Source organism: Equus przewalskii, chromosome 8 (assembly GCF_037783145.1).
Source record: "Equus przewalskii isolate Varuska chromosome 8, EquPr2, whole genome shotgun sequence".
Taxonomy (NCBI): domain Eukaryota; kingdom Metazoa; phylum Chordata; class Mammalia; order Perissodactyla; family Equidae; genus Equus; species Equus przewalskii.
This window is the reverse complement of record NC_091838.1, coordinates 14554045-14568846: the sequence shown is the minus strand read 5'-3', so window position 1 is coordinate 14568846 and position 14802 is coordinate 14554045. Positions and strand designations below refer to the sequence as shown.

The following is a 14802-nucleotide window of genomic DNA, read 5'->3' as shown; positions in this document are numbered from 1 at the left end:
CGTGAATCAAAATTTCAAAAAATAAGAGAATTTTAGGGGCCAGCCCCATGGCCTAGTGGTTAAGTTTGGTGTGCTCTGCTTTGGAGACCCAGATTCGGTTCCCGGGCACAGACCTACACCACTTGGTGGTGGTCATGCTGTGACAGCAACCCACATACAAAACAGAGGAAGATTGTCACAGATGTTAGCTCAGGGTGAATCTTCCTCAAGCAAAAAGAGGAAGATTGGCAAGGGATGTTAGCTCAGGGCCAATCTTCCTCAGCAAAAGAAAATAATAATAATAAGAGAATGTTACTCTGACTTACATTGTTTCAATTTGGGAGACTTTTCAAAGAAATTTTAAGAATTCCTTTGAAATATAAATATTAATTGACCTAGTTTCACCTAGTAGAGCACTTTGGAAAAATTTCTCCAATGAATAAGATTCCCAAAAAGCACATGACATTTTTGGTATACGATTGTTAGCTTATTTTGTCCATCTATTTTCCTATGTTTATATACATAGGTAAAATTAATCTATATTGTCATTCTCTCTTATAATCCTATTTTCATAAAGGACATATGTAAAAATTAACCTGACTCTCTGCTCTCTGTTCAAATTATCAGAAATTTTCCACTAATAGAGGTCCAGTTAATGAGGCTTCACAGCGGTAGTGTTTGTTTTCAGCATCCCTCTACCTTCACGAAACCTGGCAGAGCAAGAAAAGCTCTGAGCCCGATTCCAGTCTCTTTCCAAAGGTGCTTGGTTCCCTGGAACCACGTGGAGTGAAGGACGCCAAACTAGCACATGTGAAGATTTCTCTCTGTTGACCAAACCTCCACTCCAGGCAATTGCACATATTCATTCATTCATTCAACCAAAATGTATTTCGCGTCTACAATGTGCACAACAGAGAGGGCTGAGTGTCAGAGGGAGGGTGGTTATTCCTCTCATGCTCTGTCCTCAAATAGCTTGCAGTCTAGAAAGCAAGCAGACCTGTAAATACGTGTGGACAACACAAGACAGAATAAAATACATGCTGATTAGCAGTTCAAAGCACTTAGTGTATGAAGAAGAAAGAGTACTGTTTGGGGGAGCAGAGAAAGATAAATAAATTGACATCTGAATGTACTCAGTGTGTAAAAGGGAGAGAAACACCCAAGGACTGATTCAACATGAAATGCAATAGGAAAAATGAATTATATTAATTATACTTATATAATTAAATATATTCATAGAGTTATATTATCTATAATAAATAATATGTGTTTATATAATTATATTACCAAGCTTCACTTCTTCTCCTCAAAAAATACTGAGGAAAGATCATTTTAATGCAAAAATTGGCCAATAGGGTCACTGTATTAGTTATTTACTGCTGTGTAACAAATTACCCCAAAACTTAGCATCTTAAAATAACACATTTATTATCTCGAAGGTTTTTTTTTGTTTTTTTTATTTTAAAGATTGGCACCTGAGCTAACAACTTGCCAATCTTTTCTTTTTTTTTGCTTTTTTCTCCCCAAATCCCCCCCAAGTAGATAGTTGCATACTTTTAGTTGTGGGTCCTTCTAGTTGTGGCATGTGGGATGCTGCCTCAACATGGCCTGATGAGCGGTGCCATGTCTGCGCCCAGGATTCGAACAGGCGAAACCCTGGGCTGCCAAAGCAGAGTGCACAAACTTAACCGCTCGGCCATGGGGCCGGCCCTCCTATATCTCACAGTTTTTCAGGGTCCTAAATCTGGTAACAGTTTAGCTAGGTGGTATCACTCAAGGGCTCTCACGGGGAGGAGCATCAGGCGTCTGCTGGAGCTGCACCATCTGAAGGCTGGACTGGGGCTGGAGGCTCCACTTCCAGGAAGGCTCCCTCACAGGGAGGGAGAAGAAGTCTTCAGCTCCTGACCACATGGGCCTCTCCACCAGGTCACCTGGGTGTCCTCACTACACGGCAGCTGGCTTCCCCCACAGTAGGTGATTCAGGAGAGAGCAAGGAGAAAGCCACAGCAGCTTTTAGGCCCTAGTACCCATGGTGGCACACCATCACTAATGCTCTTTTTTCTGCTTCGTAGAAGTGAGTCACTTGTACAAGGGGAGGGGTTCACCTCCAAGAGGCTCCATCTCGTAAAGGGAAGAGTATCAAAGAAGTGATGGACACATTCAAAACTCACCACAAATACATTCTGGATTGGGATATGAAGCGTAGAAGTGCTTCTTTACTGATGGTCCAGGTAGCTTTTAAAATTAATCATAGGAGCATTTGTATTTGTTATTACATAAAAATAAATTATCCATGTGCAGAAATGTGGGCATCAAGGAAGCTTTATCACAATATTAGTGCCAACATAAAGACACACTGTGGGCTCTAGAAATAATAATAGTCATTGACTGAGGGATGAAGAAGGGTGTAAAACTAAAAGATCAGGAGACCTGAGAAATGAGTCATGTCATATTGGGGTTCAAAGGCAATTCTGGAACTGCGGAATTGGATCCTCAAACTGAGCACCTGGTGGGTTCACAAAGATGCTTGGCTTCCAAGATGGGCCCTAGTGCCCAGCCCTTGGCAACCACGACACGTATTTACTTTGTGATGCAGAAACTTTATCAACTTTGATTATCCAATACAGTATGAACACTAATAGAATTGTGCTATGTTAGAACTAGAAGAGATCTTCTCCTCAATTTTTCAATTTACAAATCAAGAAAAGGTGGCCCAGAGGGAGGAAATAAGTCAAATCTAAGAAGACAGAGCTAGGATGTGAGGAACAAAATGAGAAACCTCAACAGGGGACGGACAGCAACCGCAGACCCAGCTGCAAGTGCCAACAAGAGAACAAAGCTGGGAGCCTCGGTTTACCCACATGCATTCACAGCATCCAGTGGCTCTTTTCCATATTGTCTGTAGCAACTGTCATGCCACAATGAGGAAAATATGCCAGAGAGGTCTACTAGCCTGCAAAGCCTAAAATATTTACTATCTGGTCCTTTACAGGAAAAGTTTATAATATTATCGCCACATTGAAATGGCTTTCTTATTCTAGCTCATGCTTCTGGTGATTACCATCATCCGTAAAAGAGTTGTACACCAGGAAGGTGTGTTTTGCTTTTAAGTAATGAATCTTTGCTTCCTAATTCCAAAAAAACACCAAGTCTCAAAGTCCGTGCGTCTTACTCAGAAAGAGAGATGCACACGCCATCATTGTTAACTGCTCACATACGCCCGGTTCTGACCCCTACAGGTATTTGAGCTCTCAGACCCCCCACACATTAAGCGTGCCAGAGGAGAGGCAGGCCAGAGGCAGTGCATCTAAATGGTTAGAGCCCCTTTCTTTTCTTTCTAGCATCAGCCACAAGCAATTTTCATCCTTGTCACACTCCATTTGTTCGATGCATATGGACCAAGTGAGCTATACCAGGACACAAGCTGTCGGCCAGCTCAGATAAACAAACATTTACTGAGAGCACATAAAGGGCTTGACACTGTGTTTGGCCCTGGAAATATAAACAAGTCACTGTCCTGGCTCGGGAGCAATTTTCCTGTCTAGGTTTTATGCTTTACCTAAAATACCCAACTGCTAATACAACCTGGTGCCCAATTTGAACTTTGTCAGCCAGGCTCCTCCAAACCCTCAGATCATATTCCAACTTGGGGGTCTTTCAGTGTGTCCCAACCAGCCTTCCCTGTTCAAAGGAAAAATTCTGTCTAATTTCTTCCAGCATGGTCTGACATCCCGAGTCATAATTTCATCTTAACCCTGTGAATGTGCGTCCTTTACAACTAAATTAAGAGACAGCACCTCATCCTCCCCCTGAAATTCATTTTAATTAAGTAATAACTAGCATTTTTTAAGCACTCACTCTATACGTGCCCGGCACGTTCGAGATAATATCAGTAACAACAGCAAACACTAAGATAGCAGTTACTGTAGGTCAGGCACCAGCTAAGTACTTTCACAGATAGAACCTCATTCAATCTTCACACCAACCCTGTGATGTACATTCTTACCCTCAACCCCCTTTACAGACGAGGAAAATGGCCCACGGGAGGCACACAGACATGCCCGGCATCACGCAGCTAGAGAGTGTCACAGCTCAAATCTGAACCCAAGGAGTCGGGCTCCAGAAACTGTGCTCTTATTGACTAGATGTCCTTCATATGTTAATTGGAACCATTCAATCTTGCAAGGAAGGTATTATTATCCCCACTTGCCAAATAAGGAAGAACTGAGGCTGAGAAAGGTTAAAAAAACAGCCCGGGGGCTGGCCCTGTGGGCTAGTGGTTAAGTTCAGTGTGCTCCATTTGGACGCCCCGGATTCAGTTCCTGGGCTCGGACCTACACCGCTCGTTGGCAGCCGTGCAGTGGCGGTGACCCACATACTAAATAGAGGAAGACTGGCACAGATGTTAGCTCAGGGTGAACCTTCTTCAGCAAAAAACAAACAAACAAACAAAAACAGCCCAAGTGCAGAACAAAGATTCAAGCATATATGTTTGATTCAAAACATCCTGCCCTTTCCACAAAAATGCCCCACTGGGCTTGGCACTAGTGACTCTATAAACTGCTATCCAGTTTACAAAGTGCTTTGGCATACCATATCTTATTTCTTCATCATAGAGCCCCAGCAATGTAGATCTTATTATCTCTATTTATGAAAACAAAATTGAGGCTCAAAAGTTGAAATATCTTTCCCAAGTCTCCATAGTTAGTAAGCTGTGACTCAAAACCAAGTTTTTCTGATTCCGAATCAGGGTTTTCTTCACTGTGCTCAACTGCCTTCCCATTTTCAAGTTAGCATCTATTTGCTATGCACCCATCACAACCAGTTTAGTGTCAGCTCTAGGGTTTACTCTCTGGTACTGAAATGCAAAGCACCGTTGCTGTCAGATCAAGGGAGAGAAGAAAAACCAGTATATTAGGGATGCAGCTTATAACTGAAAATTGTAATAACGACCATAAGTCACCAGGAAAGAATTATGTATATTTACTATTAGAAATTTCCATCAAAATGATTAGAATGTAAATGATAGCACATCAATAACGGCCTCTGTGCACCATTTTGAAACCATCTAACCGTTCCTGAAGGGTCTTAGTGGCACCTATTCGGTGGTCTGCCCAGCCCCTTCTCTGGGAACTGCCATGTTTCCCCTGCAGCTCCCTGCTCCATCAGCCACAGAATCAGGACCCATGCAGGACCAACTGGAGTCTTTCTCTCCACACGTGGATGGCCCAGTAATGTGTAAAGCATGGTCAGCAGCCAGTGCAGTGCCAGGGAAGCAGAAAAAGCCAGTCTATAAACAAAGAGAAGACTGAAGAAAATGTGGAGAGACAAACAGAAAGAAAATTGCCTGAATTCCCTGGATACTGTTTTTTCTTAAGACTTACTTGCCTTCTGTTCACTTAAGCCAACTCTTAGTGAGTTCCACTATTTGCAACCAAATTAACTAAAGTTATTCAAGGTGTGGAGATGGGGGTGGGAGGGCTAGGCAAATAGATAAGGTTTTAGATCCCACATTCTTATTAGGCTTTGTTCTCGGTTGAACTGTATCCCCCTAAAAAGACAGATTGAAGTCTTAATCCCTTGTCTTGGCGAATGTGATATTATTTGGAAATAGGGTCTTTGTATATGTTATCAAGTTAAGATGAGGGCATTAGGTTGCACCCTAATCCAATATGACCAGTGTCCCTATAAGAAGAGGAGAAGAGACAGACATAAGAGGGAAGAATGCCGTGTGACAGCAGAGGCAGAGACAGGAGGGCTGCCACTGCAAGCCAAGGCACGCCCACGACTGTCAGCAGATCTCCAGAAGCAAGAAGGCTTCCCCCACAGGTTTCTGAGGGAGCCCTGCCCACACCTTGGACTTCTAGCCTCCAGAACTGCGAGACAATAAATTCCTGCTGTTTTAAGCCCCGCAGTTTATGGTGCTTCGTTATAGGAGCCTGATGAAACTAACACAGGCTTCCAAGGAGATGTTCCTGCTTTAAAAAAGGAAACTGAAAACCACTGAATTCTATATTTTGAAATTTAAGTTATCTAAAACTTTGCTTATATAAAATATTTCATTCACGGTGAAGCTCAGTAAATGAAACCCTGATTTAATTTATCATTTTCCAGTTAATTTGACTTACATATATGTATTATAGTCGTATAACTACTTATAGTCACTTCTGCCAAACAGTATCTTCTCTCTGTTAATAAAATACCTATTTAATTTTTCCATTTTGGTAAAAAGTCATCTTTTTTATTGCAGTAACATTGGTTTATAACATTATATAAATTTCAGGTGTACATCATAATATATTTCAAATTCTGTGTAGATTACATCATGTTCACCCCCAAAAAATTAATTACAATCCATCCCCACACTCGTGTGCCTGATCACCCCTTCCACCTTCCTCCCTCCCCGCTTCTCCCATGGTAACCACTCATCCAATCTCTGTTGCTTGTGCTTGTTTGTCATTGTTTTTATCTTCTACTTATGAGTGAGATCATATGGTATTTGACTTTCTTCCTCTGACTTATTTCACTTAGCATAATACCCTCAAGGTCCATCCATGTTGTCACAAATGGCCGGATTTCATCATTTCTTATGGCTGAGTAGTATTCCATTGTGTATAGATACCACATCTTTATCCATTCGTCCCTTGATGGGCACCTAGGTTGCTTCCAAGTCTGGGCTATTGTGAATAATGCTGCAATGCACATAGGGGCGCATGTATATGCATTCGTGTTTTCAAGTTCTTTGGATAAATACTCAGCAGCTGAATAGCTGGATGGTATGGTAGTTCTATTCTTAATTTTCTGAGGAAACTCCACACTGTTTTCCATAGTGGCTGCACCAGTTTGCACTCCCACGAGCAGTGTATGAGAGTACTCTTCTCTCCACATCCTCTCCAACACTTATTGTTTCCTGTCTTGTTAATTCTAGCCATTTTGATGGAAGTAAGGTGATACCTCATTGTAGTTTCGATTTGCATTTCCCTGATAGTTAATGATGTTGAACATCTTATCGTATGCCTGTTGGCCATCTGTATATCTTCTTTGGAGAAATCTCAGTTCAGATCTTTTGTCCATTTTTTAATTGGGTTGTTACTTTTTTTGTTGTTGAGATGTATGAGTTCTTTGTATATTTTGGATATTAACCCCTTATCTGATATATAGTTTGCAATATCTTCTCTCAGTCGTTAGGTTGTCTGTTTTGTTAATGATTTCCTTTGCTGTGCAGAAGCTCTTTACTTTGATGTGGTCCCATTTGTTTATTTCTTCTATTGTTTCCCCTGCTCGGTCAGACATGGTATTTGAAAAAATGCTGCCAAGACCAATCTCAAAGAGCGTACTGCCTGTGTTAGTTTCATGGTTTCAGATCTTACATTCGTCTTTAATCCATTTTGAGTTTATTTTTGTGCATGGTGTAAGATAATGGTCTACTTTCATTCTTTTGCATGTGGCTGTCCGGTTTTCCCAACACCATTTATTGAAGAGACTCTCCTTTCTCCATTGTATGTTCTTGGATCCTTTGTCGAAGATTAACTGTCCATAGACATGTGGTTTTACTTCTGTGCCTTCAATTCTGTTCCATTAATTTGTGTAATCAAGAAGCTTTTATTTTTAATACCATCTATTTGATAAGAAAACTAAAGGTCCTATTCCCATCAGGAATACGCTAGCATTAAGTATTAAGTATTAAGGCTTATCTAGTATTAAGGCTTGCTAAGAAGAGGCACAATCCAGAAGAGGCCATTAGCAGGTGTAATTCTGTGAGATGTGAGTGGAGGAAATTAATAATTACAAAACAATAAAGCTGAAAAGGACATTAGGTTCACCAGATTTTACCCTCCTCATTTTACATATGTAGAACCGAGGTTCCCAGAGAAGTACTTAGAATATATTTAACATTTTTTAAAAAGAATATGTACTATGGAATACTATTCATCAATAAAAATGAATAAACTGCTGATACATGTAACGACAACGATGAATCTCACAAACATAACGCTAAATGAAAGGCGGCAGAAACGAAAGAGAACACATCGTGTGAGCATTCAATGTATATGAACTTTTGGAACAGGCGGAACTGATCAAAGGTGAAAACCACTGGAACAGACATTGTCTCTGAGGTCAGGGGTCAGGTATCGGGGAAGGAGTGAGTAAGAAGGGACACAGGAGAACTTTCTGGGGAGACGGAAATGTTCTAATTTGCGATGGGTATCACCATTTGTCAAAACTGTACAGTTAAGACTTGCGCCTTTCAAAGTATGTGAATTTTATCTAGAAAAAAGGAACTGAAAAAATAGTAGACTCTCAGTGGTGGCGTGGAGAGTGGGTGACAGTAAGAGGAACAGGGAATGCCAGAATGGTGATAACGTGGAAGCAGTTACGTGGGGGTTCAACGTGCTTTTGTGTTTACTCTGAAAATGGCTGACTTTTTCTAAGAAAACTTTGGAAAGATGAATGTGACGAGCAAGGGAATGTTTAATTCACGTGTGGAAGCTCAAGCACTTCTGGTCCTGCTCCAGGTCTCCCTTCACTCCTTTATTTTCCTGAGTTATCTAACGTTTTCAGCTAAGTTCTGGGTCCCCTTCCCATGTTGAACTTGCTTCCCCATCTTCCTAAGGAAAAGGTGAAAGCTGAGAGCCAAAGGACGAGAGCCTCCAGGACGCCACCCAAGGCCTCTGCACAGGGGCCTCTGCAAGACCCAGCCATTCGTGGTTGAGCAGCCAAATTGCCAGGAAACAGTTTCACAGTGTTTGCCCTTGAGAAATATCCCTCCCTCGTTTTATACCTCTGAGACGGCCAAATATCGTCCGAGAACAAAGCCGCTTGACTCTTCACATAGCAAAAAAACCTCAAAATGATATGTAATGAGATTGCCCACTAAACACATCTTTTGGTTATGATGGGCAAAAAAATAAGATAAATAATCATTATAGCCTTGACCCATTTTTTTCATTTCAGTCTCAAATCTTGTCAATTTCTTAAATCTTAAATTAGAATTTGCACAATGTGAAATACCAAACAAAAAATTATCAGCAACGTTTATCTGCAGATACTGTTAAATTTGTAAGTGATTCTTCAACACATCAACTCGCATCAAGCTGACGAGCAAAGTTACATAACAGGGGGCAGGAAGCAGTACGTTATTAGTGGGTTTATTTTTCATTTATTTTATAAGCACTACAATAGTATCTTTAATATAATAATAAAATCGAATATCCCAGGCCCATAATAGGAGTTTGAAAGAACAAACAAACAAATTAAATGGGCTAAGGGTGCTTTTCCTCTTAAGGGTAAAAGCTACACCATACGGAATGATCTGGAAGTGCTCTATGTGAATTACCTCACAAGATGACTTAGGAGATCCATCAAATACACTCGGTAATTGCCTACAGTGTGACTGCAAAAGTACCTTGATAGCACTGGACCCTTTGTTATTAAAATCCTTATCCATTAGCAGTTACTGCTTATTGCATAACACCAATAGGTCTTGTAAAACACACATTTACAGGAACCACAACAGCATTACTAAAGATCACACTCTGGGTTTGTAATAATTCCATTGTGAACAAAGCTGAGCCATGAAACCGCAGGTCTAGAGGCATCGTATCTGATCAGAGAACTGAAAAAGCAGTCACATAAGCCACCCCAAGTATCGCTACGGAAAATTTCCAAGGAAACAACTTCAATTTACTGCAATATGCTTTTTTTAAAATTAATATCCATTGACTTATTCAAGTCCTAAATAACTCAAGTTATTTATAAGATTACCTCTAACTGAGAAAATTCATTATGCACCAAAAGAAGCTTTCTTTCTTCCTCATAGTAACCTGAGGAAAATTTCTGAATCCTTTCTCCCCTGCTCACAAGATAAACAAACTAAAACCTAAAAGATGTAAGGTTTTCCTTAATCTAAAGTCCATTCAAGAGTTCATCAAACTGTGAAAATGCCACACGAAACCCACACTTTAAAGATATACACACACATACATAGATATCTATTCATAAAATGAATACATATAAAACAATCCAAAACTTTGACATGAATTTCAAGTTTTATGAGATGAATATATGTTTTCTCAGAGGCAAAGGAAAATGTAAGCCTTAAAATTATGTTATGCATATTGGTATAATCAAGAAATACTAAAGGTTGGCTTTTTCCTCTAGAACTTTGCTTCTGATAACTGATACCTCTAAGAAAGATAAATCAGGATAGGCCGATGAAATCGTGTACTACTTAATTCATAACTTTTAAAATCATTAAAAATTGGTACAGAGCTTTTGAGGAATTTCCAGACACTCAGGTTACAACAAAAATAGTAATTACGATTTTAAAAGTAATAACTCTTTCCTTAGGACTGACATTCTGTTTACTTACAGACTGTCCATTTATCCCCCGGGGGTCTTCCATTGAAGACTTCTTCTTCTGAATTATATATGGGCTATTAACTACACACTTCTTCAAAGGGTTCCAGCACCCCTGCGCCTGTGAGGAATAGAGCATCAAGCAGCCGTATTAATTGTGTGGCATGAAATTAAGAGCTGATCTTTACATCTGCAGCTTTCCATTTGCAAGTATGTATACACAAGTCAAGAATGCTTACCTTCACTGAATGAAATCTTTAAAATAAATACTATGGGCTCACTGTTTATCACAATTTACATGAGCCAAATGTGGCCCAACTACAGCTCAGTGTGTCTGCTGTCAGCAGCTACAGCCCAAAAAAAAAGAGAATGGCAAGGCCAGCTAGAGAGCTTTCTACACACATTATGTTTGAGCCAACAGTCCAAGAGCTTTTTTTCTTTTCTTTTTTTTCTTTTTGAATTCAGTTTCTCAATGCTATCTATCAACGTCAATTGTACCACAAGGCAAAGAGGAAATACTAACAAAGGAATATGATTGTAGTCTGAGTAAAGAGAAAAGAGAAAAATCTAGAGTTGCGCGTTCTGCCCTCAGGGCAAGGATATTATTCTACTATTTCTTAGCAAGTTTCCATTAGGTCACAGTTTCATGGTTGATCAATTCTGAACCTTCTGAGACTCAACGCCTTCAAGATGAATGGGGTTTGGGGATGCTTCGAGACATGGACCATAAATGTAGTATTTTGAAATATATTCTACATTTAGCTATCTTCAAAAATATAGAGAGACACATCTAGTTGCCCATTCTCATTTCCTAACTTTCAGTATTAATTTTCATGCTCATGCTCAGATAAGGAACCCAAAAGGGACTCTCAGGTTTTCTTCCATGGGCTTCGAAACTAAGACATCATTCTCCATGCCTCACATCAACTCCATCGCAGATATTGAAATATAGATGTAATTTTAAGAAAAAAAATAGACACAATCTTAATATCACCTAAGACAACCTGTAGTAGTTTAACTTCAGCATCGCTTTTTGTAAAAGTACTTGAACTTCTGCATGTTAGCACGGTAGGCAAAGCACCGCAGTGGCAGCCAACCTGAATTCAGGTTCTGACTCTGCCGCGTGCTAGTTGAATGCCCTCAGACAAATAATTTAGACTCTGTGAGCCTCGGTTTCATTCTCTGCAAAAGGGGAAATTTCAACTGGATGATATCTTACAGGTTTATATTTTATATTTAAATTTAATGAACGTTGCACTTAATACTCATAATTTTCAAGTAAAACATTCCAAGCTTGGATCATTTGGGATGTAATTTTGCAATGCTGGAGTAATTCCCATTTATGTTTGTTTCACTTACAATTATCAATGCTAGAAAAAATATGCCTTATCCACTGTCAACACAAAGGTGACACTTCTTGAACATAAGACACAAATAACTAGACCCCTAAAATTTAGAGAATCCTTTTTAAAGCACAGTGTTTTTGCAATTTTAACATGAAACAATTTCACGGTTTCATAACTTATAATTTATTTATGAGTAAATAAAAATCATACAGATGTATTTATGGTCTGTCAAACCAAGAAAACACAATGTAGCACGCTATCTCGAATGGCACAAAATTTCAGAACTGAATCTTAAAGGTGACCAGCATTGCTTTTAGAGGATTCCTTGCATAATCAAGAAAGAGATATTACAGAAACTAGATTTTTTTCATTGCTTGAGTTACTCTCTTGAGGCCCGTTAACTTTTCCTGCCGATAAGGCAGCATTTTAAAATAATGATAATAATCCTGCCTCACATTGGTAAAACTCTTGACAGTTTACAAAGTGCTTTCACATAAATTTCCCACAGTGCACCTATACGCAGCAAGACAAAGTTCAGCCTCATTCCTCACAGAAGGGAGCAGGCCCAAGACAAAGCCCCCTCTGATTTCCCCTAGATTCCCATCCTCTCCATACCTGTCCTGAGAACATGTTTCAATCAAAACCTGTATATTTGATATTCCAGGATTATTTCCCATGTGTTTCTTTTCCATATTTCCATATTGAACTTACTGAACAGTTTAAGGTATTAAGAATGGTCAAGTTACATGAGCATGAAAGGTATTTCATTTGTAATTTTATTTCTTCTGAAGATGAAACTGTTCTGTACTAAATACTATGTTTGTTATTGTTTCCCGGGCTCAAAAGAAAAGATGGAGATTATCGAGAAGTCAAAAGAGTCAGCATTCATCTACTTCAGGTAGATGTCTCCACTAAGAAAGACTACCACTCAAAAATCAAAAACTCACAGAGAGCCACGGACTTTATTTACAAATCCTCCACTGCTTGCTAAATCAGCATAGTTGTTTCCAGATTTCTACATGTCAATCCAAACCATGAAATATATGCCATGACTGGGTCTACTGATATTTAGGAGCCTGGCTCTGGTAAACCCTTAATTCCTTTGCTGGACTTGATCTTTCATGGTTTATAAATAAGCCTGCCCCCATTATAGCACTTATCCAATGGGACTGTAATTATTTCTCTACCTGTCTACCCCACTAGACTCTAGCTCCATGAGGGCTAGGACCATGCCTTTACTCTCCTGTTCTGGTCACATATGGCATTCATTAAATATCTTGAATGAATGAATGAATGTGTGTTATTGAGACATGACAATTTTTTAACACACGTAAACTCTGAGCCAGAATTAGGGGGTCAGTTAAGTGGTGGTGTTATCATTCAACCAGCTTACAAAGTAGCCATCAAATTTCTGGTCCTGAACATTCGTTTCAAGGACGCTAAGAAACAGCTCAAGCCACAACAGGTTACTTGTTTCATATCTACCTACCTACCTACCTAGTACGTACATAGGGAGTGGCTCTTCATAAAACTGTATAGACCTACACATAAATACATATAGAGTACTTAGAGGTGAACTTCTCAGCGACTTTGTTTAAACCAGAGTGGTTCCTAGAACAGAAGAAGTGGAAGAATGTCCAAGGAGGCTAGTCAAACTACAGAACGGTGAGAGCAGATGCACATGGAGGAGGGACCAGTGGGATGAGATTTGTTTTAGATTTGTGGAGTGCTAGATGCAGGTGCCTTGGTATCAGAGATCTCCCTACAAGACAGGGCACCATGAGTCTGGTGGCAGTTACCCATTCATTCATGCATCCCCAACACTCGCCTTGCCAAAGCAGATAATTGGGTCAATAACTCACTTGTGCATTTACCCCAAAGGCCAAATCCTTTATTTACCCACTCCTGTGACAACTATTCTGGTACCCTCCAGAAGAAGAATGCCTCTTGAAGTTGTGCACAATGGAAGGCAACCCTTCTATTAGCCGCTGAAGTGTAAGGTTCCCTAAGAGAGAGACAAGGGACTGAGAGACGTCCTGGGGCTCTGCTGGCCAAGCTCTACATTTCAGAATCAGTCATCCACTCTGAGCATAGAGGAAAAGGCTGGAAGGCTCTTCTTGAAATGTATTTCACCAACTCTTTAAGTAGGAAGAAAAGATCAATTGAACAAAATAGTGAGAAAAAGCTGCACAGCTAGGCACACATTTACAAATAGCCTGACTTCATAATTGCTAGCCATGTGAGGCCACCTGAGAAGATGCTCTCCCAGGGCACACACTGATAAGCAGCCCCCTTCCAAGGCCACCGCAGCCCACATGAGACAGGGTAGGGGCACCCACATCTCTGGGTGGTGTCACTCCAGACTTGCATTCACAGCCCCAGGCCAGATGCTAGTTTAGGTATCTGGTGGTGAGTGGAACTGGGGAAGTGGCAACAGGGACAGTGGGAGGCCTCTCAGGCAAGGAAGAAACAAGGAGTACTGGCCTGTCTGGTCTTTTCAACACCTGAGGGAACTACGCCCTTTTCGGTCCCAATCCCCTGGACTGTTGACGAAACACTCAGGGGTTTATAAATAAAGCGAGCTTTATGAGGTGGACTCACTCAACACAGGATTCATGGAAACTTTAGGAACTTCCTTTATATTTGCCACTCTTGGGGGAGTGGAGTGGGAAGGAGCTGAAATTAGCGTATACATACTAGCAAATGAACTATGGCAAATAAAAGTTCGATTGATACACTGATAAAACCGACTCCACAGAAAACATCAAATTGGGATTACAATCTGACAAATCTCACAATCACATAAAATTTCCTTTGGGAGCCCAGAGGCATTATGAAATTGGGCTGCTGGTGATGACATCATAATTAAATCTATACAGTTCAGCGATGCTTATTTGGAAGTGATATTTTATGCCCTATTGCAACCAACAAGCCTATTAATTTCTACAATACAGAATAGTTCTAAATACAGAGACTTTAATGCGTGTGAGACAAACATCTATTCTGTGCATTCCTGCTACAATTCAAACTCTCCCTGGGATGCCAATTTTTCTCCCCAATTCTACAAAGAGCCTTTGTCACTTAAAAAAAAAAAAAGGTACTCCTTAGCTTTGAACAT

General features: G+C 40.2%; 1 protein-coding gene across 12 annotated transcripts in view; it reads right to left on the bottom strand.

Annotated features, from left to right (window-relative positions):
- Positions 1-14802, bottom strand: part of EYA1 (EYA transcriptional coactivator and phosphatase 1) — a 321626-nt gene that overhangs the window by 299071 nt on the left and 7753 nt on the right. For all 12 annotated transcript variants that reach the window (XM_070630426.1, XM_070630435.1, XM_070630432.1 and 9 more), the window contains one exon: positions 10352-10459. Coding sequence is in view for 5 of the 12 variants with exons in the window: in XM_070630419.1 (XP_070486520.1) it covers positions 10352-10384 (33 nt within the window). In the remaining 7 variants the exon portion in view is untranslated. Of the gene's footprint in view, positions 1-10351; positions 10460-14802 lie in introns of those variants that run through there.